The following is a 26,273-nucleotide window of genomic DNA, read 5'->3' on the forward strand; positions in this document are numbered from 1 at the left end:
CTAAATGAATATGCAGAGAGTAGGAAAGAGATAAAATAGAAAGAAGATCCCTAGAATTCTCAGATGTCAAACGTGCGTACTGTGACAACGTCGTAGACTTCCAGATCTCCTCCACGTTGGCCTCGGTCAGCTGTCTGCGGTGGACTAGACGGCAGGCCGGCACCTCTCCGATAGCAATACTGTGGCGCTTGAACCACATCTCAGAGTTCTGATTGGGCAGGAGGGGTGGGAGGGGGAGGACGGAAGGGGTGGGACAGTGAGAGAGGGAATATATATGTCAATAGAAAATGCTATGGTTTATAAGAAATGTTTTGACTTGCCTACTTGAAATTTGACTGCTAATAATGCTTAGAATTACAGGCTTGCTTTCTTTGCGCGGGCTCAGAGAAGAAAGGAATGACTCCCGAGACTCGGTTGTACCAGGATGAACAGCGGAAGAGCTAATGCCGTCACTAAAGCGCTGCTAGCTCCTGGGGCAGCCAACCAGGGAAATCGGTTTTTATACATTCAAGATGAGGTGCAGAAATACTTGTCTTAATTCACATCGTTCCAACTGAGTAATCATTCAAACTAAGAGTAATATAACTTCAAGAATTCCCTTTTATGACCAATATCAGATACATACAACATTGGAAAGCAACCCAATCCTAGGCAACGGCTAGGGGCAGAAAAGTAAGTGCCCTACAAGGATAGCTAAGGATGGCCAGGACATGGGAGTGATGCCTTCTGGGGAGGGGACAGCAGCAGCTTAGAACGCTTAAGACAGTCTGCTAAAGTCACAGGGCTCTCCACATACTCTTTCCGGGAGCTCATGGCCCACAGCTAACTATTAAACACAAGTCAAAGAAATTTTTCCTTATCACAGAGAAAAAATTTTTACCTGTAAGAGGCAAAACATGTTAGAAAACATTTACAACAGCTTTCTAGAACACATTCTTGCAAATGTAACACTACAGAAAAAAATCTTAATTTGAAGGAAAAAAAAAAACAGGAAAGTTGTATTATTTGTTTTTTGGTTTTGCCCTTTTAAAGGGGTGTGTGTGTGTGTGTGTGTGTGTGTGTGTGTGTGTGTGTGTGTGTGTTCAGGTGCTCACGGAAGCCAGCAGCATTGGATTTCTGATGGTTGCTAGCTTGTTAACATGGAAGCTGGGAACCAACTATGGTTCGTCAGCAAGAGCAGAGAGTACTCTTACTTGCTGAGCCATCTCTCCAGTCCCTGTATTTGCTTTCAAATGACCAAAATACAAAGTCAAAGACCAGATGAGTGTGTAAGTTTTTAAATATCTAAATCGGGTCTTTGGGCTTGAAGACAGAAAGGTAGAAAGACTATTAAATTTACCTGCAAACCCACCCTAAAAAGTACTCCAGAATGAATATATATAAAATCTGTAAAGGTATTGTTTAGGTTGTTATATGTCCAAAAGCTGGAATAATATACCTAGTAACAAAGAACTGAACAAGTAAGTGGTATCACTTTCATAACAGGCAAGATAAAATTAGGCATCTGATGTCAGATGCTGACTAATGAGAAAAACGGAGGTAACATACTGTTCTACATGAAGAACACAAGGCACAAAACAGCCAGAGTGACTTCACTGTGTTAAGACACACATGCACTAAAAGGGTACCCAGTAAAAAACGTTAGCAAGACTCAATCTCTGCAGATGTCAAAGAGAACTTTCTTTCTCTGAAACAAATTAGTGATAGAAGCCTACTTGACCACTACTGGGAACGTGCATGAGGAACTCTGGTCTTAGTGCTTTACAGGGGTAAACTCAGCTGAGTGAGTACAACAGGGTGCTGGCACCTTCAGCTGACTCTCACAGTACCACTGTCTCACAGGGTGCTTGGCACCCTAAGTTTTACTGGTCAGAATTCTTCCACAAAAAACACAACAGACACACAACAGGAAACCACGTTTAATAGCTACTGAATCACAAAGCCAGGGCCCAGCAATCATCACCCAGAAAAAGAAAGAGATACAAAAGGTTTTTTTGTTTGTTTCTGTTTTGTCCTGTTGAGACTAAGCCTCACCCTGCTAGCCCAGGCTGGCCTGGAACTCAATAAGTAGCCTAGGCTGGGCTTCAGCTCACGATCTTGCCTAAGTCTCCAAGCATACACCACCACACCAGCCTCGCAAGAAAGATGATCATCTATTTACTGATGATTGACCTCATTCTAAAAAGTGTATCAAGGTCCCCTGAAGAAAAGGATCCTACTCTACTATGTTGGGTTTGGATTCTCTCCGGGAAGAAGGGGACAAGCAGTGGTGGGTCCCATAACAAGCAGAGAACGTATACCCTTGCCGAGCATGTCAGAGGGAGATACTAGAAAACACAGACCAGAATGCATCCAAAGGGAAGTGCAGATGCATCACACGGCTGAAGAACAAATGATGGCCTGAGAGTTCAGAGGGTCGGATGGCTCAGGGGCACTGGTACACTCTGGGTTCCCAAGCATGGAAGGTGTTCTCACTGGTACAATAGTCTGAACAGGGCTTGACAACGCTAATAAACAGTTGGTCTTTCCAGGGAAAGTAGCTGCATTATGATTGCAAAGAAGAGAAAGGGGAAATCATATGAATGGCATCAAAGCCTGCTAATAAAATGTAAAAAAAATAAATAAATAAAAAATAAAAATAAAAAGAACTGGCCTTCTGAATAACAGCCCTACTTAGAGGGATCTATTAGGTGTTAAGCATATTGAAGAAAAGAGAACCCAATTCTTAGCATTTACATATTAATTTTTTCTCAACTAGGAGCTAACACTTGGTTATTACATATGCCTTAATTATGAGCGGCCCTCAGACAGCGAGCACTCCTACAGGCTCCGTTTTCCTTTCTGACACTTTATTTCCTAGTTCACTAATTTTCTCTCACCAGACTGTAAGAGTGAAGAATGTGTCACACATCACTGACTTTACTGAGCTTGGCACACTTGGCCCCCAGGGACACTCTTAATAAATCTCTTCAAATAAGTAAGTGAGGGACTTCCAAATATAGTGTCTCCTCTGAGTTCCAGTGTCCTGTCCCCTCCTACCTGCTTCTCTTTCATATAAACCATCGTCATCGCCAAATGTCTCCAAAGTCATCCCCACCCCTGACAAATCTGCAAGCCCCTGAGGGGTCCCCACCTCTGTCTCTGGTGTCATCGTTTGCCTCCATCGTCTTTGATAAGCCTAAGCTTCTTAATTATCCGCTCCAAGCTAAGATCTCACATAATTTCTTTAAGGGGTGAAAAAAAAAACACACTGTTTTTGTTTTCTTTTAATTAGATTGGCTAAAAATATCTTCATCACATCCTTGCAAACAAAAATATTTTGATGTCTAGTCTTGTAACACCTGATTAACCTAAGTCAATAATGTTAGTAAATTTCTCCCAAACTGTCTTATCAAAGTTTCTCTCTGTGTTTTATTTTTTAGCATCATCTCAATCTTGGCAGTCTTGTACGGGGGACATTTCAAGAAAGGACTATTTTTTTAAAAAAGGAAAAAAAAAAAAAAAAAGAGGTTTCGTGTCTCACAGCGTGCTGTTGTTAGAGAGCAGAAGAAGCCAGGTTTGTCCGTGCCTTGTGTTAGGTACTGGGGCCGCTCCACAGGACAGCACACCTCCTCACTCTCACGGAGACGGTAACTGAGACCAAGTGCAGGAGGAGACAAGGAGAAAAGTAACCTCTCAGACAGGAAAGAGGGTCACAGAGAGTTGAGCAGACATCTGCTCTGACGAGACATATGGAAACAGTGACCACAAGCTCCATCAACACGAGTTAGAGTGACAAGGACAGATAGAGCCAGTCTTCTGGTAAATGACCCCTCAGCCGATGACAAACGTGGTGTCGTGGTGTCGTTTCACAGCGCTTCCCAAACACTGCGTAAAGGATCCACCAGAAAGACTGGACCACGCCCACAGATCACTAGATGAGTCCTCCGGGGCAGAGCCTGTCATCTCTTTTTTAAAAAATCATGACTGTTGCTTTAATTAATGTGTTTATTGACAATTCCATACATGTATGTAATGCATTGTGGTCACACCCTCCCCTCACTTATCTCTTTCTCATTCCTTCTAGACTCTCCCCTCACCAAGTCCCCACCTCTCATTCATCCCTTTTTATGTTGTTTCTGCTGTGTGACTCCAGCGGTTTACCCAGGGCCAGCTGTGTAGACATCCCCTATCCAGCCAGCCACTGGAGTCTGAGTAACTCCCCAATGTCAACCCCAGGACACAATGACTTCCTCTCTTCCGCAGCAGCCAGGGCTGCCCATATGGAGCCCACCGATCTTTATTCACAGAACTTACCATCACAATCGGCCTCACTGGAATATTCTCCTGTGAAGTGCCTGGTGGGGGATCATTCCATTCTGGAAACTTAATAACATCTCTTTGATACAGGGGCTTCTTTGGATATGGCTTCAGGGGTGAGGAAGAAGGAAATCTAAATCCAAGAAGAAATGCTCTATTATTGCAGACAGTAGGAGACAGCAGTTTTTCAGCACTCAGATAAGTGATGAGCCCGTTCTTCATTAAATTATTGCACATGAATCATGCACAATAATCATGACCCGACAATAACAAATCTTAAGATATTCATCCATAGCGCCTGCCAAATAATATTTCTTTAAAAGGTTATAAAATATACATAACGTTTTTAATAATAAAACTTGCTTGAACCTGGGGCTTGTTCATGTTACACAAGTCTTCTGCCTGAGGTACATCCTTAGCTCTCCATAAATTGCATTGACAGAAGTCTCAGTAAGTTTCCATGGCTAGACTGTGTAGTGGCATATTTTCCCCGCAAGTTGGGAGGAGCTAAGGTGGGAGGAGGAAGGAGAGGAAGAGGAGGAGGAAGGAGAGGAAGAGGAGTAAGGAGAAGAAGAGAAAGGAAGAGAAAGATCGAGGGAGACAGAGATGTAGGAGGATGGAGAACCACGCATGTATCGGGAGCAGCCCTGGGTAACAACTTGTATCTAGGTTAGTTAATTGGTTAACACTTCTAATTGAGCATCTTGTTTATTGAACATTACCAAACATATAAAGCCTTTGGTTAATCTTTAAGCATTAGAGTCTCATTTCTACTGGGTACCGCATGGATGGTGGAATTATCTGGGCTCAGCCCAGCCTTGTGGAGACAGCATGGAAGATTGGCAGAGCCATCTCCCACGCTGGCGTCTCATGGGTGGTTGAGCCAGTGGCCTGAGCTGAGTGGCAGCAGGTACACTGCCATGACCGCAGCCGCTCGCTCATGGCCACAGGCCTTGTCTAGTCAGGAAGATGGCAACTGATTAAGAACAAGGAAGACTGAGGGCCACCATTTTAAATAATTCCCGAAACAGAATTGGAACTTGCTACATGGTGCAGGCAGACCCTGCGTTTGCAATCTCCCTGCCTCTGGCCTCTCTGGTGCTGGGATTACAGTGTGTATAACTGTGGCGGGCTTCCTATTTGCTTTTTTTTTTTCCCGCTTTCTTGTCCTTAGTCTTTAAGATGCAGTCTCACTATGGTACCGAGACTTGAACTGGCCCAATCAACCCTTCTGCTTGTGTTTCCAGGATAGCAGTAATGAGTGTGTGTCACCTCACCCAGTCCTAAAGATGTTCTTAACAGAGTAAATACAGGGAGGCCCGTCACCTCACCCAGTCCTAAAGATGTTCTTAACAGAGTTAATACAGGGAGGCCCGGCATTCACTTCAGCTTGAGGTCTACACTGCCTTGTGGCTCTGTTGCTACAGTTTACAGTTCATGTGTTCCAAACAAAAATCATTGACAGAGGAATCCTCACAAGCCCTTGCTGAGAAACAGTGCATGGCCCTGACATTCACTTATTTTCTTTTCCCATTGCAGGGCTAGGCCTCAGACAGCAGGCAGGCACTCCACCACCTGGCTATGCCTACAGCCCACAATGTGCACTTTTATAAATACTTCTCAGAAGGACTAATTCTCGTTCCCTTCAATATCCAACACGTCACACAAAGATTAAAATACCAACCAAGAAATCCATCTTAAGGGAGCTAGGAAACTGTCTAAACTCATTATTCCCCATATTTCCAACCTGTCCCTCTTCCTGGATCTCTGGCTTATCAGAGCCAGTCCACCTTGAACATAAAACTCTCCTGAAAATGGATTACACGGTACCAAATAAAGAACTAACGCTAAAGATGTGGGCTTTTCTCATAAGATGATTCCCTATAAATTTAGTAGAAAAGAATACAGTGAAATACATCAATAGGATGGATGATGGCTCAGGGGTGGAACTCATGCATGGCATGTGGGAAGGCCGATCCCAGCACAGCAATAAAAAGGAAAAGAAAAAGAAAAGAACTCTAAGAAACGGGTTAGTTGTTGGCTTTTTATTTTTAACGCAGGCTTAGACTCTTCCCATAGTAGCCAAAGAGACGGCACAGTGCTCAAAAGCGTGCCTCTTGTAGAAGACCCATTTGGTTCCCTGAATCGACATCAGACAGTTCTGAAAGGCCGGCCCCTCCCGTTGCAGGGGAGCTGATGCCCTCTCTGGCCTCCACAAGTGCTGTGCTCACATATGCATGTAAATTCTTAAAAATTCTTCCCTGCAATATCCATGGGAAAAATAAATCAGATTACATCTTATTCTTAATGTTTCTTAATTGAGAGTTGCATACATGAACACAAATGTAATTTATCACCCTCTACTTGTCCCGGACCATCCACCTCCCACCCGTTTTCAATTCATCCTTTTTTAAAAAACATATCCCAGGAAGTGAAGTCCACTTTGTATACTCTCGAGCATGAGGCCATCCTCTGGAGCATGGTCACTACCAGGGGCTATGTCCTCCCCTCAAAGACACTGCCAGTAGCTCCACAGCTGGGATAAGAATGTGTAAGCCCCACCCCTATCCATGCTGGACCGTGGACAGCGTGACAGTGTGCAGACGAGCACAGGTGCTGTGAGTGCCTAAGAGTCCAGTCACGTCCAGAAGACATGGTCCTCCCCAACCTCTGGCTCTAACCATCTTTCTGTCCCTGTCTTTTGCAATGCTAGCAGTGATACAGATGTCTCATTTGTTGCCAAACATTCCATGGACACTTACTCTCGCAGCTGAACCAGTTGTGAGTTTCTGAGCTGTGTTTCTTAAGGCAAATAGCAAACCAGATAGTTTTAAAAGTGTGCCGACAGTTTTCAAAGAAAGTTTATATCAAGGTGAATCGGGAGACACAGCAGTAACAAGAACTCTAGAGAAAACCACTTCAGGAACCTTCATGAGAGACTTAAAGAGGAGCTGAGGGGCGGAGAAAAGCTGAACTCTGAAAAGAACATCTAACAGCCACACTGTGTTTCCAAAGTCAGTTTGGATCCGAAGAAAAACAATGAGGCCTGGAAATCACCAAATTAAGTTAAATCAACTGAAACTATCAGTTTACTTATGTGATGAGCAGATTATTAAAGTAGGTGACAGAAGCTCAAATATAAAATAAATAAGAATTTTAAGCCAGTCACGGATATCTGACTATGTAGTTCAGGCTGTCTCATAGCAGCCAATGCCATTCTTCTCTGCTCTCTATTCCTCACCTCCTCTCTCCTCCTTTCCCCTTCTCTTCTTTCAGGCAGGCCCTTGCTACATAGCCCAGGCTAGCCTTGAACTCAAAATCCTCCTATTTCAGCCTTTCATGTGCTAAAATGACAGACATGACAGACCCTCGACATCTAGGTCCAAACTTTCTTAAAAGCAACAATCACAACAAAGGTCCTCTTTCCAGCCAACGTTAGAACTTAGGCATGTGCACTCCCGCAGACCCACCTACACATATCACACTAGTCCATGGGCTGCCAAATTCACAGCTGGTGAAGAATTATGTAACCCCAGCCAGCACTCACTCACCCCCAGTCCCGCTCTCAAATATGGTCTGGAACCTGAGGACTTGAGTTCCAGACTTGGCTCTCTCGTGAACTGCCTGTCCGTTCTTTGGAAGGGGAAAGCCTCTCTAAACAATGATTTGTTTTCCTGTTTGGTGATCTACAATTTCCCACCTGCTTTAAAATCTGCACCCTTGTATCTCCACACTCAGAAAGAACTGTCTTCGGAAAGGTAAAGCAGAACTTCTTATGTGCAGCACGGTGGCTGGGGACATGCTAAGCAGCCTCTCCTCACCCTACCTGGAGATCTTCCCTACCAGCAACATCTGTAGCTAGCCTAGCTCTATTTCTGCCCAGTCTGGCATCCTTGTCTGAGAATAATGCTCAAGGGTGCCCTCTGGTGGTGACTGCTGGAAGTGACTTCTGGAAACTCTGGAAATTACCAGTTTAATCCTGACATTTGACTCTTGGCATCTGGGGCTAGACACCCTGTTACCTTATCTGCTTCAAATTTCACTTGGATGAAATAGGAATATTTCCCAGATAGTAAAGCAACTTTTTAAGCTGGCTCAGAGAGCAAAACATCTTTCATCTTTCAGAAAGCTTTATAAACTCTTCATTAGGTGTTGGCACACATCTACAATCACAGCCCTCAGGAATCTGAGGCCAGCCTGGGTGACACACAAGTGGAAGTGGATAGCAGCTCACACAGGGACTAACACCTATACAGAGATTAAGTGTGACAGTGGAGAGTGTCACCTCCACCACAAGGCTCAAGGAACATGGCAAAAGAGGGTCACAAAGATTCTAAGACCCAAAAGTCAAAAGGGACCATTGTGAAACAGTGTCTTCTGGACGTGACAGGACCATTACACTCAGGAAGTCACGACAGTGCGGCTGCCTGTGTCCAACCTGACGAGATCAGGCAAGCACGGATGGGGAGGCACTCGCAGGCCCCACTCCTAGCTGAAGGCTACTGGCAGTCGAGAGCCACTGGTAGAAGCAAAGTGTGTTTTCTTCTGGGTGTAGCTTCTCCTCTCATGGGCTGCCCACAGGCTAGTCCTGTCATCATGTGCATACCTGAAGTGACAACTGGATTCAGTGGGTTATTTTGCTTATTTTGGAGGGGACAAGGGAGTGGTTTCATGACAGAAGTTGGAGGGTGGAGTGGGGAGTAAATAAGATAAAACATTGTATACATTTATGAAATCTTAAAGAAAAGAAACATAAACTTAAAATAATAATAAGTATATAAAGTTTTTGAAGAGAAAACAATTGCAAGTCCTTTATAAAATGTTACTGAAAGACATTAAGGAAAAAGTAAACTGAGAGATACTCCGTAAATAAGATTCAATATAATAAAATGTCATTTTCCAATAAAGACTGACAGTCAGAAAGAAACCCCAGTGAGATTATAAAAACCTTTTCCTGAAGCCGATGAGAAGCCTCTGAAATGTGCATAAAGATCATGAAACAGTTGAAGTTGGGCCAAAACAGTTGAAGACATTCGTAAAGCAGTGAACAGTAGAGCCTCTCCTACCAGGTGTCCAGATGAATAAAGAAAGTGGGCCTGGAGATGCTGGCCTGGAGATGCTGGTATGGAGATGCTGGCATAGAGATGCTGGCATGGAGATGCTGGTGTGGAGATGCTGGTATGGAGATGCTGGTATGGAGATGCTGGCATGGAGATGCTGGTATGGAGATGCTGGCATGGAGATGCTGGCATGGAGATGCTGGTATGGAGATGCTGGCATGGAGATGCTGGCATGAAGATGCTGGTATGAAGATGCTGGCATGGAGATGCTGATGTGGAGATGCTGGTGTGGAGGTGCTGGTGTGGAGATGCTGGTATGAAGATGCTGGCATGGAGATGCTGGCATGGAGATGCTGGTATGAAGATGCTGGCATGGAGATGCTGGTATGGAGATGCTGGCGTGGAGATGTTGATATGGAGATGCTGATGTGGAGATGCTGGTGTGGAGGTGCTGGTGTGGAGATGCTGGCCTGGAGATGCTGGTATGAAGATGCTGGCATGGAGATGTTGATATGGAGATGCTGATGTGGAGATGCTGGTGTGGAGGTGCTGGTGTGGAGATGCTGGCCTGGAGATGCTGGCCTGGAGATGCTGGTATGGAGATGCGGGCATGGAGATGCTGGTATGGATATGCTGGTATGGAGATGCTGGTATGGAGATGCTGCTGCACTGCCAGGGGCCTCTCCTCTCCCCTCAGCATTAGGGCCAGACAGCTCCTTGCTGTGCTGTGGAAGCTTCCCGTGCACTAGAGAGCATGAGCAGCCTCCCTGGCCTGCACGCAGCACCCCTGATGTGCCTATTGTAGCAGCTACATATTTCTCCAGGACACTGGCATGGGGGAGGCTCAGGACTAAACAAAGCGAATACAGCCTGCACACTCAAGTTTGAAAACACGGTTAATGACTGAACAGGCTGTGCACATGGTGGAAAAGCATGGTCCATTCAGTAAATAAGGCAGGGCCAGTGTGGTCCATTCTGGAAAAGGGCACTGCATCCTTACAGCAGACTGCCTCACACTCAAAGGTGACCTGCCACCACAGTATCAAGAGGTAGACTATGTTCTTCACCCTCGTGAGTCTGCATGATCCGCTCTCACTGCTATAATAGAAACTACCCGCAATGTTACCTTTTCCTGGCTTAGAACTCAGTTCCTGACTTTAGAAACTATCGCGTCTTTATGGGAAAACACCCTCCAAGTAACCAGGCATCATGTAAGAAGTGTGACTCCCTGAGATCCTCAGGTCGGCAGATACCCAAGTGGCAGAAAGAGCCCCTAAAGATGAGATACCAGAGGAAAGAAATTGAAAGAGGAAGCACCAGGACTCCAGACCTGTGAATGAAGAGATCCCCATGGAGACAGGCTCTCAGCCTCAGCAGCCACACTGATGACTACCGAAGCCCTTTCAAACTCCCAACCATACAGTTTATCTAATCGTCAGTGTTGTTTAAAGTCACTAAATGTGACCTGGCTTCACTACACAACAGGTAACTGAAGCAGATGTGGGCGTCAGGACGTGCCGGTCAGCGGAGGCCAGTAGGATCCCAGGATCTTCTTGGAAACTGGAAGAATGAATGAATGGATGCTGGAAATTAGAGAAGGTCTGTGCTGCAGTCACACAAATCTCAGAAAAACTGTCACCTGCGGGAAGGTGGGAAGCAGAAAAGATGGCTCCGGCTGAGGAATGCTCCTCGGGAACCAGCGAAGGAGCAAACTGGATCTTTTAGTTGTAGTGGCAAGGTACAGGAAGAGCAGGAATGAGCTGACAGGCCGGCACTGTGTTCATATTTGCTATGACTGTTGTTATTATTGTGTTTTAGTAGATACAGAAAAACATACAAAGCCCTGACTGGGTGATTCAGAAAACAAAGCAATTTCTCCTCCCCAACCCCTCTCAGTAAAGGTTCACAAGGTAGAACAACATACGCAAAGTTCAAAGAGAGGGGTTGTTAGTAAAGCATGATTTCAGCAGGGCCGCGAGTATGAAACTGTAAGGCCTTGGCTATAACTTCGGCAAGATTTAAGGCAAGGCTACCGAGACACTGTGACTCAGGGTGATAGTTTTATAAGAGAAAACATTACTCTGCTTTACTTTCTGACTCAGTCTTCCTATTTAACACATTTCTAGGCCTGGATATGTGGGGCCCATCCCCATCCCCACCGAGGAAGTCTCCAGTGGACATGAGCGGGGTGTGTGATTCAATTCATTTCATTTCTGACACTGCTACCCAGAGACTGTACCACATCCCACAGGTTTAAGAGCTCAGCCCCACAAGACCACCCTTAACTTCAGGTGTCAGGTAAATGTTCCTAGACTATGAACTGCACTCTGAATAACTGGCTAGAAGTTATAACTAGCTAAGGTCTCTACAGAACCACCACACCCCCACAGGCGCCATAACTCAGGGGAACACTGTACATGCACTTGCCAGTTTATGCTAAAGGACATATGAGCCAGATAAATAGCCAGTTGAAGAAACGGTTAGAGACAGTATGAGAAAACAAGGGATGAAAGCCCTTTGGTCACCAACCTTCTGCGCCTCCAGATAATGCAAGCTCTCCAATCTGGAAGCTCAAGCCTTGTTGCTCAGGAGTCTTTCCAGAAACTCCAGTGGGTGGGGCTAAAAAGTTCCAACTAAAAGATCCAGTTTGCTCCTTTGCTGGTTCCCGAGGAGCATTCCTCAGCCGGAGCCATCTTTTCTGCTTCCCACCTTCCCGCAGGTGACAGTCTTTCTGAGATTTGTGTGACTGCAGCACAGACCTTCTCTAATTTCCAGCATTCATTCGTTCATTCTTCCAGTTTCCAAGAAGATCCTGGGACCCTGCCGGCCTCCTGGGACCCTGCTGGCCTCCGCTGAGCGGCACGTCCTGACGCACATGCCCATGTCATCCAGTCACTGGGTCTTTCCAAAGACTGAGCCCATCTTGAAGCTGCCCAGGACCCCAGCACTATGTAACCTTTCAATGACAAACTCAGCTTTTATCAAAGCAGACTGTCACAGGTAACAAGACATCCCTGTCACTCAGGAAATCCCAGGGCTCTTAGCAGTTCTATGACAGGGACAGGGATGCATTTAATACCCCATCATAAACGTCTAAGAATCGCAAAGGGACTGTGCTGCAGAAGACTTTTGAGTAGCTCCAGACTGAGCAGAGGCTGACTCAAGGAGATATGACAACATGATTTTGTCTGCTGGAACGAGCCACAAGAGGATTCCTGAGAAAGCACAAGATTTGTAAGGCAACAATAGCTCCAGAGTTACCATCACCCATGTGGTACAGTTCAAATGGAAATTTGAAAACCAAACCCACTTCAGCTTTTCAAAATGAAATGAACAGTCGGGACTTTCAACCTTCAGGGCGTTGGACATATCTAAGAAGGATATTCCACCGCAGACATGGTCCACTTCTTGTGAAACAAATGACTCAGAATGCTGAGCAAAGACTCTAGAGGAGAACCATGAGCCACACAGAACCCTAGGAAGTAGCAGAAATGGCAGACCTATGTCCAATTGCATTTCCAAAGTGCTGTGGGCCAGCCAGCCATCAGTAGACGTGATGGCATGCTGGGAAGGAACTCAGTTGTCTTACTGGTGAGGATAAGAACAGTTGCAAATGAAAGGAAGTTGTGTAGCCAGAGGCAAAGAATGACAGATGATATTTTCCAAGGATGGCCACAACATATTTCCCATCCATGTGCTCTTCCCATCCTATCCCACATGCTCTTCTCATCCCATATGCTCTTCCTATCCAAGATGTGACTGACAGCTTCCCATCCACAGGAGGTTTCTCTACCAGATGCCCCCCCCCATGTGAGTGGGCTATGCAATTGCTCTGACAAGCAGAATACAGAAGTGACACTCTGCCAGTTCCAGGCACGGACCTTGGCTGCCTGCCAACTCTCTCCTCCTGCCTACTGAAAATACTTGTACTTAGGCTGTTCATGTTTGGGACACAATCTCTTCTAAGCCACCTAACCATGTAAGCATAGAGACTACCCTAGCCCCATCATACTACACAAAGCCCGTATCATGGGGAGAAGCCTGGGAGAATGAGACCTCATGTAAAGAGAGAGGAACAGATTAACATGCAGAAAAGGTGCCATGGTTGTGAGAGAAAGAACTTACTGATCCACTGTTCGGAGGCAGAAACCTGCTAGCTTCGCTCCTTCTAAGTTGGGTTATAAAGCCTTTCTCAAAAATAACATATCTTAAAATTTTTAAACTAGGATAGTCACTTTAAGGCACTGAAGTTGCGGTAACACTGTTTCTCAGCCATAGAAAATCAGAACATTGCCTAATTCACATCATGAATCACAATTATGGTTTGTTTGTATCTCCTGTTATAATCATTTACTTTGACAATAAAAATCTTACTATTTTTCTCAAAATAAAAATTATCATAGAGGCTAGGGAAATGGTTCATTGGATAAAAGCACGAGACATTGCAAGCTTGAGGCCCTGAGTTCAAGTCCTCAGTACCTATGCAAAAAAAAACGGATATGACTGCCCCTGCCTGTAACCCTCCAAGTGGAAGCAGAAAAGGGCAGATCCCAGAGCATGCTGGGCAGCCTAGCCAGAGCCATGATTCAGTTCAATGGGAAGACGCCAGACATGTAACACACACACACACACACACACACACACACACACACACTGTGCAGGACAGAGGACAACTGCAGGAGAGGCTTTTGTCTTCCACCTTCCAGGTTCTAGTGACAGAATTCAGGTAGCCATGCTGGACAGCAGTACCTTTACACAGTGAATTCCAGGCCAGCCAGAGCTAGAAGTGAGACCCAAAAAGTGAGTGACAGGGAGGGGAAGGAGAGAGAGGAAGGGGAGGAGGAATGGAGGGAAGAAGGGAGGGAAAGAGGGAGGGAGGGAGGGACAGAGGGAGGGAGGAATGGAGGGAGGGAGGGACAGAGGGAGGGAGGAAAGGAGGGAGGGAGGGACAGAGGGAGGGAGGGACAGAGGGAGGGAGGGAGGAAAGGAGGGAGGGAGGGACAGAGGGAGGGAGGGACAGAGGGAGGGAGGGAGGAAAGGAGGGAGGGAGGGACAGAGGGAGGGACGGAGGAAAGGAGGGAGGGAGGGACAGAGGGAGGGAGGGAGGAAAGGAGGGAGGGAGGGAGGGGGAAGGGAAGGAGGGAGGGAGGGAGGGGGAAGGGAAGGAGGGAGGGAGGGAGGGGGAAGGGAAGAAGGAAGGGAGGGAGGGAAAGAGAGAGAAAAAGGGGAGGAAGAGGAGGGCAGGGTGGGCACAGCATCAGCAGACAGAACTGAAGGCTGAAGGTGTGGCTCATTTTCTAGCACTGCAAACAGGAGAATGAGAGACCTCTGTAATCCGTATATATGATGGAAGATAAATTCACAAAATATCTAATTTTAACTACTAAGAATCTGTTAGAAGAAAAAGTTCTTTAAAAAAAGCAAAACTGTGTGTAGATGTGGAGCTGGGGACAATGAACACATATAAAATGGCACTCAGCCTCCTCAGCCTCCAAGGAAATTTCAAATAACATCCCAGTGAGGCAGCACTTCACACAGTGAGGCAGCACTTCACACAGTGAGGCAGCGCTTCACACAGTGAGGCAGTGCTTCACACAGTGAGGCAGCACTTCACACACACTGGGCGGCACGTGTGTGAGTCCACCCTTAGCAGACAGTTTCTACTCGTAGACTACAAATTAACACAAACCCTACAAAGGATTTGTCATTTCCAGCAAGCTGAATGTGTTCAAACCCTCTAAATGCAATGCTCTCCTAGATGAAGCTGACTGCCCTAAGATAACACTGGCCAGTCCAGAACACAGTGTCCATGGCAGACATGACAGCTTTGTTGTAAGGGCGAACCAGTGCAAGCCACCAAATCCCCACTGACAGGGAAACAGCCTGTGGAATGTCGGTAGACAGAGGACAAACGGCCATGAAAATTCAACAAGCTATAATTACACGCATGAGTATGAATAAATCTTTTTAAAAACTACAAGAAACAAAAGAATATGTAAGAGAACATATATTCTGGTGAGTTGTATATATAAGTCAAGAGCAGAGAAAAATATTTCTGAAACAAAATTGGGGAGAATGCTCAGTGGTTAAGGGCACTTGTTGCTCTTGCAGAGACCCAAGTTCAATTCCCAGCCTCCACACAGTGGCTCATAAGCATCTATAACTCCAGTTCCGGGTGATCTAATGTGCTCTTCTGGCCTAGGAAGGCACCAGATACTCACATGATACACATACATGTAGGAAAATTACCCCTACACATAAAACAAGTGTTAAAAAATAGCAATGAATTGTTTAAAGACAATATAGATGAGTGGATCAAGAAAAAAAATAGTAAGCCAGAAGCAGTGGGTTAATTACCACCTAACCTCTAACACTGCTAACGTTTCAGGAGGAAATGAAACTCAGCACGGCAGAGAGGGGATCCGTTCTCCTGTCAATGCACATGGATGCATCCTATTAGCTCCTGCATGAGATGCCCGTCTTTCACAGAGAACATTCAAAGGAGCATGGCTCCCTCTGCTGGTAGCCTTTATAAATGTTTTTTAAAACTGTAAGTCGTAAGTTTCAGAATTGTGAAGTCCCGTTGACCGCATATTACATTCCACACGTGCACACTAGAGATACGGAGAGCAAGAAAGCGATCAGCCTCCCTGACTGGCGACAATGCGACCCTGGTCTCCTAGTGCTCCCTCCACTGCCAAATAATGGCTGGAAATGCCGTTAAAATAATGCATACGGTAACTACGATCCTTTGGGGTATTTATTTGAGAAAACTAAAATTAATGTTTAATCAAAAGCACCATAGAATATGTGAGTCATAGGGAAGCACGCTTTCTAAATCTCTGAGGGTGAGCAGGGCGGCTCAGTGGTTAAGGTCAGTTGCTGCTCTTCTAGACTACGAGAGTTCAGCTGCCAGTGGGTGCGTTAAACAGCTCACAACCGTCAGCTTCAGGAATCCCACCCCCTCTTCTAAACTCTGCAGCCCCCGACACATACACGACACAAATAAAAATAAAGATAAAATCCTCAATAAATCTTTGTAGACTTGATTTGTAACACATTTCTCACACTGTTTTAAACTCTCTTTCATGGAATATCCTGAACTTCTTCCCTGGTTATTAAGAGAACTTTGCAGCCCTCGCCGCTTCAGCCAACCTGTCTCTCTGCCTCAGCGACCTAAGACGTCTATACTAACAAAACTCTGCAGCAAACCCTGCCAGATATCAATTACCGTGAGCGCTGGTCTCTCCAAGGCTGCTGTTTCCTAGAAATCCATGAGTTAGACACATTTTCACAATTCTAAGGGATTAACCCTCCTCTCTATAAAGCCCTCCTCATACTTAGTGGTATGATACATATGTGTGTGTACATATATGTATATATGGCAAGTATGCTATCATGTCATGCAAACACTGAAAATTTGCTAATAGTTAAATTTCACAGAGCTGCTTGAAGGTGTGAAGATACACTAGTGGCATCCGAAGTACGAACTACTTAAAGTCTGATGAAATACGCTCATGATCAGAATAACTTAAGACTATAAAATACTGCAGAGCGACAGACAGCAAACAGAAAGATCTGTGCTCTGTGTGTGACGTGGAAGACTAGACTTCATTAAGAAGTTAAATTCCAAACTGATCGATGGATTCCACAAGATTCCATTCAAAAGGCCCAGGAGGAAGTGTTACAGGGATAAACACATTGATTCTAGAACAAGTGTGGAAAAGCAAAGGACCCACCTTTAATCCCAGCTCTTGGGAGGCAGAGGCCAGCCTGGTCTATAGGACAAGCCCAGGCCAGCCAGGGTACACAGAGAAATTGTCTCAAAACAAACAAATAAACAAACAAAAAATTAATTTGAAAAAGAGCAAAGATGGAGAACTGACAGGAAGCTGATCTCCAGGACTGTCACAAAGCTCCAGTGATCAAGACAGAACTGCACAGGAGACACACAGGCGGGGCCTACAGCAATGGAACTGACTGGGAATTAAGGGATCGCTATGGGACTGGCTTCCCCTAAGAATACAAGTGTATCAAAAATCAAGGGATGGGAACTAGAAAGATGGCTCAGAAGTTAAGAACACTGGCTTCTCTTCCAGAGGTCCTGAGTTCAACCCTGGAAGCCACATAGTGGCTCATTAACTATCTATAATGCAATCTGGTGCCCTCTTCTGGCCTAAGGCATCCTTGCAGGCAGAACACTGTACACATAATAAGTACATGTTTGGGGGGTGGGGGAGCATCAAGGGATGGGAACAAAAGTAATGCTCACCATCCTAGTAACTGCCTTGAGCTTGTTGTTGACCACCAACAACAAGGTATTACTGTAGAGATAAACTCTTGCTAGGGAACCTAGCAGGGCATTCTGGGGTGAGAACAACCATGGAACAGGTAAGCAGCCCAGATGAGAGGGAAAAAGGACTGTGCTTGCATGGTGGAGGCAGGAAGAATATCCGTAGCATCCCCAATGTCTGCATGGCACCCCTGGCTACCTTCTTGTCACATTGCAACTGTGAATGGGCTAGTACAAAAATACTAGTCTGAGAAGTACAAGATGATCAAGGGTTCTGATCCTCAGAAATAAACTGGGTGGCTCTACCAAGCATGGCACTCTGAGCCTGCAAAGTGACAACAGAGGACATGAGAGAACTCACAGTGGGAAGGAAGGTAGGGACAAGCACCCACTGCAACCAAGAGGTGTGGGGACAGGAGCTGTGGTCTTCCTAGCCATTACCATCTTCCTGGTCCCTGCTTAGAAGAACTGTACCAAAAAGTGCACGCAAAAGTGGTTCTACATGGCACTCAAAAACAGGCCGTGCTGGCCACAGAGGTATCAGGTCACCTCTGCTCAGGCTCACAGCTCCTGCCTGCTGTATCAATCCCACTTTTCCCATGATGCTTCTAGCCCATCACAGAACACAGGATAATAGAACCAATTCTTTCCAGAAGACACAGGACTCCAGCAGCAGTCTTCACTTGGGAACGCTCCACCTGGTCCTGGGTTCCTGCACCTCCTTCCCTCTCAGGTCACACTTGCATCACAGTGTGCAGGCTCGGTCTGTCTGTTAACTCACGCACCTTCCCACAGATCCTGAGGTACTCCCTCCCTACCGCACTGAAGATGGTATAGAACTACCTTGTCACCTCCTTGTCTACTTCAAAGTCCCAAAGAGTCCTGAGGTCACGCTCATTTATATGTAATGACCTCACATGAGGTCAAACAGAAGTACCTGCTACATCTGAGACACATCTGGGAAAACCTTAAAGCCTCACAACAGGTCCTTCAGGCGGAAGTGCATCATTTCTTTATAAACAGTCTTACGGCACTCTTTACATACTAGTTATATTTGCTTTTGCCATAAAGCAGAAGAGTCAGGCTGTGCCAACAGACGCTTCATGACCCACTATCCACTACCTAGCCATGTATAAAACAAAGCTGCTGACCCCTGGTCTAGAGGAAAGACAGATGTGATAGTGTTTACTTGGAAGTTATACAGACAGATGAACCTTGGTCCCACTGTGGTGCAAACAACAGACACATTCAGTTTGAATATTATAAGTTGCAAGAGAGTCATTAAAAACCTACTTCTAAGTGTGGGCCGAGACCAAGACGTTGGCATTCCTAATTTGTAGATAAGGCAGAGGGTCAAAGACTATAAGCAGTTTGTTTACCATTGCATAGGTGGAAAGCTGTAACTAGCTGGGGCTACAGCCCAGTCCTGCCACACTGCAAAGCCTGTTACACCCCTCCTGTTGCTGAGCTCACAGTGTACGACTCCAGTACTACTCATGTGCTGTGGAAAAACTCCAGCCTCCTTTACTGGGAAGGGACTCGGGTGAGAACTGCTTGCTTACAGTAAGAATGGAAGCTCACTCTTCACTGACTGACCTTCGGACTTTTTTTCTCAGTGCACACTGGGTATTCTTCTTGGATTAGGAAGACATCCAGATAAAAAGAAAATTCTCCCCATCCTTATCTCCCACCACTCCCTATATAATGACACCCAATTTATTTATTGGCTTCCTCAATGGGCAACATCTGCTACCGATAAAGGGTGGCACCTTGGAAATAAACCTCTCTGAGGCACTCAAGCAAAGCTAATCTTTCTACAACCCTGAGACGATGTCCTATCAGAGGCCCCAGAACAAGAGATCCAGGGTTGTGATCATTTGGATGAAAACGGTCCCCATGAGCACTAGTAGGAGATGTGACCCTATTGGAGTAGATTGGCTTTGTTGGAAGAAGTGTTTCACTGGGGGTGGGGGTGGCTTTGGGGTCTCAGCTGCTCAGGCCACGCCCAGTGTCTCACTCTGCCTGCTGCCTGCTGATCTGGATGTAGAACTCGGCTATTTCTCCAGCACCTTGTCTGCCTGTGTGTTGCCATGTTTGCGACCCTGATGATAGTGGACTAAGCCTCTGAACTGTAAGTCAGCCCCAATTAAATGTTTCCTCACAAGAGTTGCTGTGGTCATGGCGTCTCTTCACAGCAATAGAAATCCTAGAAAACAGAGCAAAACAGGATATATAGGGATGTAACTACCAGCCCCAACACAAAATTCTAACAAAATAGTTCAGAACTGTGCCAGCAAGATGGCCCAGCAATTAAAATCACTTGCCACCAAGCCAGACAGCCTGAGATTGACCCCAAGGTCCCATATGATGGAAGGATGGAACCAACTCTCATGTCAACTCTCAGTGTGTGACCTCCACACACATGCTGTGGTACACCCCTGCCACTGCATAAAGATAAAACTAAAACTTAAAAAACAGCTCAGAACTTAAGATCAATTTTTTTTTCAAGTTTTACACACACACAATACCCCACCCTCATATCAGAGCACAAGTTTCAAGCAAGTAATTGGTAAGATGCTGGCATGGAAGGTGCAGATGATTACATCAACTGTGTTTCTTGAAGCTCACTTGACAAATCTGCCCAACGCCTTCCTTTTCTTGTTTACCAGCTTGCCAACTCCACATACTCAGATGGTGTGTCTGCTTCACCTTTCCGCAACCTCAGTACGCCTCATCTTACAATCTGCATCGCAGAGCAAATCCCCACTGTTCTCAGGGAGCCATAGTTCAGAATTAATAAAAAGGACTAACGCCCAACAAGTCTTTGTTTCTGTGTAGATAACATCTGTGCTATACTCCTGTGCCCCTGGGTCAAAAGGGCTTTCTCTGCTGTCTAAAAGGGACAAAGTGGAAGACATCTTAACTCCTTTCTCTACTGAAGCTGGTGGATAAAAATAGGCAGTGAGAATTCACAGAGAACCATAACTAAGGATCAAAGAAAACAGCAATTTCAAGGACAGACGGGAAACAAATGGATAAGCCAGAGAAATACAGAGGGGATCGGTAAAGACATCTGGCAGGGTGTGAAACGCAGAAACATTTCAGGGTCAGGACAGAGAAGCAACTCATAGGCTTGAAATTAGCATGAATCAATCATCAACACACCTTAGAAGGGACGTTACAGAACTGGGTTGGCAATCAGGATCCACCTGGTTTGAATCGGAACAACATATTTCAACATCCTGTTGGCATGCCTACCAACACCTGGGCATGCCTACCTGGGCAGCTTCCACATTGGAAGATGGCAGTGACGGCCTCTAACCCCAGAGTCAGGATGATTTAACAGTTCCAGTTCCATGTATAACTCAGTCCAGGATTCAACTGGCAACGCTCCTGTCCTTGACAGATTTTCCCCTGCGCCTCCAGGCTTACCAGGAACTCCAACGATCCCTCCCACCTTGGACTGTTACACAACAGTCTGAGTCACTGCTTCACTTTCAGACAGTCCACACGATTTCCTAGGCCTAAAAAGCTGCCCCAACTTTACTCTGCAGCCGTTGCTTGTTCCATCAGTGCAGGTTCTTGCAGCTGTAAACAACAGAAACCAAGCCTGGCAAAGTTAACTAGAAAGGAACTGAAAATATCTAATAGTTAAAAAAAATCAATAGAAAGCTAGAGAATAGGATGAAGAAAAAATAATAAAGCAGAAAAAAAGTGTTGTGGTGTCCACATAAATCCAACATAACCCAAACACCAGGTCAATGCAGACGACAAAAATATATTTTAATCAATCCACTACTGACCATTCGGGCCGACAAACAGATTTGGGAGCTGACCCTGAAGAGAAATTACACAACATGTTTAAAGACTGAGACCACGAAGAGAGAACAGGGCGGGCTGTAGCACCATCCAATCATAGTCTGACGTGAGGAGTTTAATAGGGGAAGTTTCACCAATCAGGTTAGGAGTACGTTCCTGGGAACATGAACTTAGTTTGACCCTGCCAGGAAGATGGAGGGCTTGTCCTTGAGATCTCTGAACTCAGACAACTGTTTCCTTACAACAGAAGCTGGTCAGCTAGTGGGAAGTCCCCAGCTCCCCTAGGACCTGGGACCTTGAACTTAGTTTCTCCCTACGTTTAATTAGAGTCTGAAAACGAAGCCCTAATATCTAGAATAAGTTTCCTTTATTTGTTCTCAACAAAAGCAGAAGGCCAGGTGGCATACACAGCCAGAACCACAGGTGAGATCACACCCTAGGAATAGGTTGGTCCCCAAGCCAGCAATGGGACCATGTCTCTGCGTGCCTCCATCATTGTTCTGACAGGCTACAGCTTCTGTCACAAGAAGCTCCAAGCCGTCCTTTCTCGATATATGAAGATTCAGTCCTGGGTGGGGACACCTAAACAGCCAGGATCAAGCTATGTGGTACCAGGGAGGAAGAAGATGGGTTCACTCAGGCTTTCTAATGGCCTTCCTTCCCACCAAGAACCACACAAACAGAAGCTCCCACAAGCAGAAAAGTGAAGAATGACTGGCAAGAAGAAAAACAGCAAAAGTTCCATATAAATCTAAGCATATGTATGTATACACTTTTCACCTGTGGTCCAGAACTCCAACCTAGCTGCTCATCGCTGACCCTGTGAAATTACAGCTAGAGGGAGAATCCCTGAGAAGCTTACCCACCTCTCAAAGTGCCAGACTCCTCCAGATACTAACTGGGAACCAAGGTATCACAAATACCCAGTAAATACTGATGATGTTTAAGAAGAACTGAAAACTAATATGAATTGTTAACCGGCTTTAAAAAGACTAAGATTATAGTCCAAGCCTCAATAAGAAAATGTTAAACACTAATAAAAATTCTAAATAAGATGACTCTTTGGGCAAAAGCCTCCAAGCCTGATTACCTAAGTTAAACATCAGGGACCCACATGGTGGAGAAGAGAAACAACTCCTGCAAGTTGTCCTCTGACCACCACACACACAGTAACATGCATGCACGCACCCACTCATGCCTGTAAGCAAACACATGTGTACGTGCACAAACACACACACACACACACACACACACACACACGAGCATGCACACACGCACACAATCTCTTTTAAAGATTCTAAGTAAGAATCTAGACTTCCTGAATGATAAGAGACCGGCTGTCAGATCTCAGTCAAAGCTCAGTGTAGCCTGTGAGCAGATAGGAATGAGAAGCCCTTCCACCCACACCAGCATTCTCATCCAGATGTTTCCGGCTGCTCCTCTGCTTTACAATCTATGCCATCCCCATTATTAAATTAACTACTGTAGAACACAGGCTTCATCACTGCTCAAAGCTCTTGCCTGGGCTGCTTTCTCATGAAGTAGAAGACCTCTCTAGGGATGGAGAGATGGCTCAGTGGTTAGAGTACTTTTTCTCCTGCAGAGGACCCAGCTTCCATTCTCAGGACCTAGGGTTGGCTTACAACCATCTCTAACTAGACAAAGGGGATCTGACACACTGGTGCACATACATATACATACATGTTAGCAAAACACTCACACATAAAATGAATCTAAAAAGTCTATTCCATAGCCATGAATTTAAGAACTTCCACCAGATTGTCCCCTCTGCCCAGCCATGTTTCTCCTCCTCCCACTTGCTTCTGACGGGTGGGCTTCTGACTGGCAGCCTTGGTCTTACCTCTCATCCTTTACTATCCAGACCCCACCCCACCCATAGGAGCCCTGCTGAAATAATCTTCCTTCCCTCTCTCTACACAAGCGCCCAAAGTGCTCCCTCTACACTGACTGGTCATGGACGCAATCCCTACCTGTGCCAAGCAGATAACATAATCCTAAGGGGAAGGGCAGACAGTGTGTCCATTGGAGTGTTCCATCAAGAGCCTTTTAAGTTCCTAACCGTCCTGTCTTAATATAGGTCTCATGGCTACGCTGCCCAAGATGGTCTTGAACATCTGGATCCAAGCAAACAGCCTGCCTTTCAAGTAACTGGAACTACAGCCCCCCCCACCACCACCACATCTGGCTAGCAGCAGCAGCATTTTTTAAGACATGGCCACAACTAATAACACTGTGTGTCGCTGAGGAATGGAACTCTTGACAGAGGGAAAGAGATAGGAAGGAGACCCTTCATTGTATGTATCCTTTGTATTTTGTAAAATCTGAACAACATGGAAGCAGAACCCTACCAAAAAAAAAAAAAAAAAAAAAATAGAAAGCATGGAAACGGGAAGACATAAAACAGTAACTAAAGTTACTATGCCAACCAAGCAAAAAAGATGAGTCACTCCACGGGCTGCCTGGATGGCAATGCTCGTTTATTATTTGCTATGGGTTCCTGTAGGTAATTAATTAAATATGCTTTGGTCCGTCTGTTTATCCTCCCCACTGCAAAGTGAGAAATAGAAAGAATCACGTGACATTTTCTTTCCCGCCTTGGTATGGGAAGCATGAGACTCAATATTTAGAATCATTTAAAAAGGACCTTAAAGGAGGCCGGGTAGCACACACCTGTAATCCCAACACTGGGAGGCAGGAGGGCTTGGAGTTCGAGACCAGCATTATGCTATGAATAGCAAGTTTAAGGGCAACCTCGTACCAAAGAGCCTTAAAGATCAAGTTGACTAGTACGGCCATTATGGAAGTTGCTATGAACATTTTTCAAAAACTTAAAATCATAACTACCACATGATCCAGCTTTATCACCCCTGGGCACATACCCTAAGGACACTGTATGCTACTACCAAGAGATTTGTACATCCACACTTCCTGCGAAATTATTCACAAGAGCGAGGAAATGAAGACCTGCCTAGATGCCCATCAGTAGATGGGTGAATAACAAGACTGTCTCATACACACAGTGGAATTTATTCAGCCATACACAACAATAAAATCTGCAACATAATGAAAGGACAGGAGAGCATTACATTAAATAAGGTGACATGGGTCACATGTTCTTGCTTGTATGTGGACTGTGATGTAATATGTTTGTATGTGAACTGTGATGTAATATGTTTGTACGTGGATTGTGATGTCATATGTTTGTATGCGGACTGTGATGTAATATGTTTGTATGTGAACTGTGATGTAATATGTTTGTATGTGGACTGTGATGTTATATGTTTGTATGTGGACTGTGATGTAATATGTACGTGGATTGTGATGTTATATGTTTGTATGTGGATTGTGATGTAATATGTTTGTATGTGGATTATGATGTTATATGTTTGTATGTGGATTGTGATGTTATATGTTTGTATGTGGATTGTGATGTTATATGTTTGTATGTGGATTGTGATGTAATATGTTAGTATGTGGATTGTGATGTTATATGTTTGTATGTGGATTGTGATGTAATATGTTAGTATGTGGATTGCGATGTTATATGTTTGTATGTGGATTATGATGTAATATGTTTATATGTATGTAAATGTAGGGTGGAGGGTGGGTATAGACTATGAATTAGTAGCAGACCATAAGGATGAGACAGGGTCTTGAAAAGGGCAGCCAAAAGGAGACACGTGACATGAAGCTGGAAAGGAGACCTGGGGTGGGAGGATGCAATGGAGGAAGGAGATGGGAGAGAACAGGTGGAGAGGGAAAAACATTTAAAAACCAGTCACAACCTAAGGCTTCTATGTTAATAAAAACCCTTTTGTGTACTTCTTTGAGTACTACAATGTTGGACTTTGTAGTATAACCTTGATCGGATATGGCAATACCTCCAGCATTCTTTCTGATCCTGATTGACCTGGCTGACTGTTTTGCTCTTTCTTTCAAGAGTGGCACAGACACTTTAATCCAGGCTGCCCTGAATCTCTAGGTGCTTTGGGCACAGTGGTCATTTTCACAGCATTGACTCCCCCAGTTGATCGGCATGGGAGGTTTTCCCATCTAGGGCCTTCTTGAGCGTTAAGGAGAAAAGTTTCTCTTTGTAATGAACAGAATTGAATTCAATGACTCATGACAACAAAAGAGAGGAATCGATAGTTGAATCTTCAGTCCTTGACAGGACAGATATCCTAACCAGTCTCAGGCTCGGGGGACACAGAGGAAGAGGGAGCAGAAAGAATGCAGGAACCTGAAGATAAGAAGGGCTGTAAAATGTTACCAGGGCCGCTGCAGTCATGGTGGCACAGCACCTGCAGCTGCTCCACTGAAGCCTGCATCAGACTGAGCCAACTGTGGGCCAGTGGGGAGTTTATGGGGCCCCACCACCCACTGCTGAGCTTTTGGTTGTGGATGGAGTCTGGAAGGAGAGTAGTGACAGCCTCACTTTATAACCGCCCATCAGCCACATAGACACCAGAGGACAGCTTCCCACCCATGGCAACACGGAGAGCTCTGGTTATACTCAGCAGGTCACAAAACAAAACAGAGAGACATGAATGTCAGAAAAGGGCTCGCAGGAAGAAAGGGGGGCTGGCAGGGGTGGGAAGAATATAAGAGAGGTGTATTAGAGAAATAATAAAGTATGAACATAGATGCAGGTGTCAAAGATCAAATTGAATTAGAGAAGGTAATAATTTCTTTTGAGGATCTAGTAAGTCCGCAGAAGTGGAGAGAGATAGTTTGGAGCAGAGCACAGGAAGATGAAGACTCTGGTCCAGTCTGCAGCACCA

At 45.3% G+C, this 26,273-nt stretch overlaps 1 protein-coding gene across 1 annotated transcript in view; it reads right to left on the reverse strand.

The window, feature by feature from the left end:
• Depdc1b (DEP domain containing 1B) overlaps window positions 1–26,273 on the reverse strand; it is a 64,767-nt gene that overhangs the window by 23,454 nt on the left and 15,040 nt on the right. The window contains 2 exon segments of the mRNA XM_034523517.2: window positions 81–208; window positions 4,297–4,432. Coding sequence (XP_034379408.2) covers window positions 81–208; window positions 4,297–4,432 — 264 coding nt within the window.

The sequence above is a fragment of the Arvicanthis niloticus genome, chromosome 19, assembly GCF_011762505.2.
Source record: "Arvicanthis niloticus isolate mArvNil1 chromosome 19, mArvNil1.pat.X, whole genome shotgun sequence".
In the NCBI taxonomy this organism is placed as follows: domain Eukaryota; kingdom Metazoa; phylum Chordata; class Mammalia; order Rodentia; family Muridae; genus Arvicanthis; species Arvicanthis niloticus.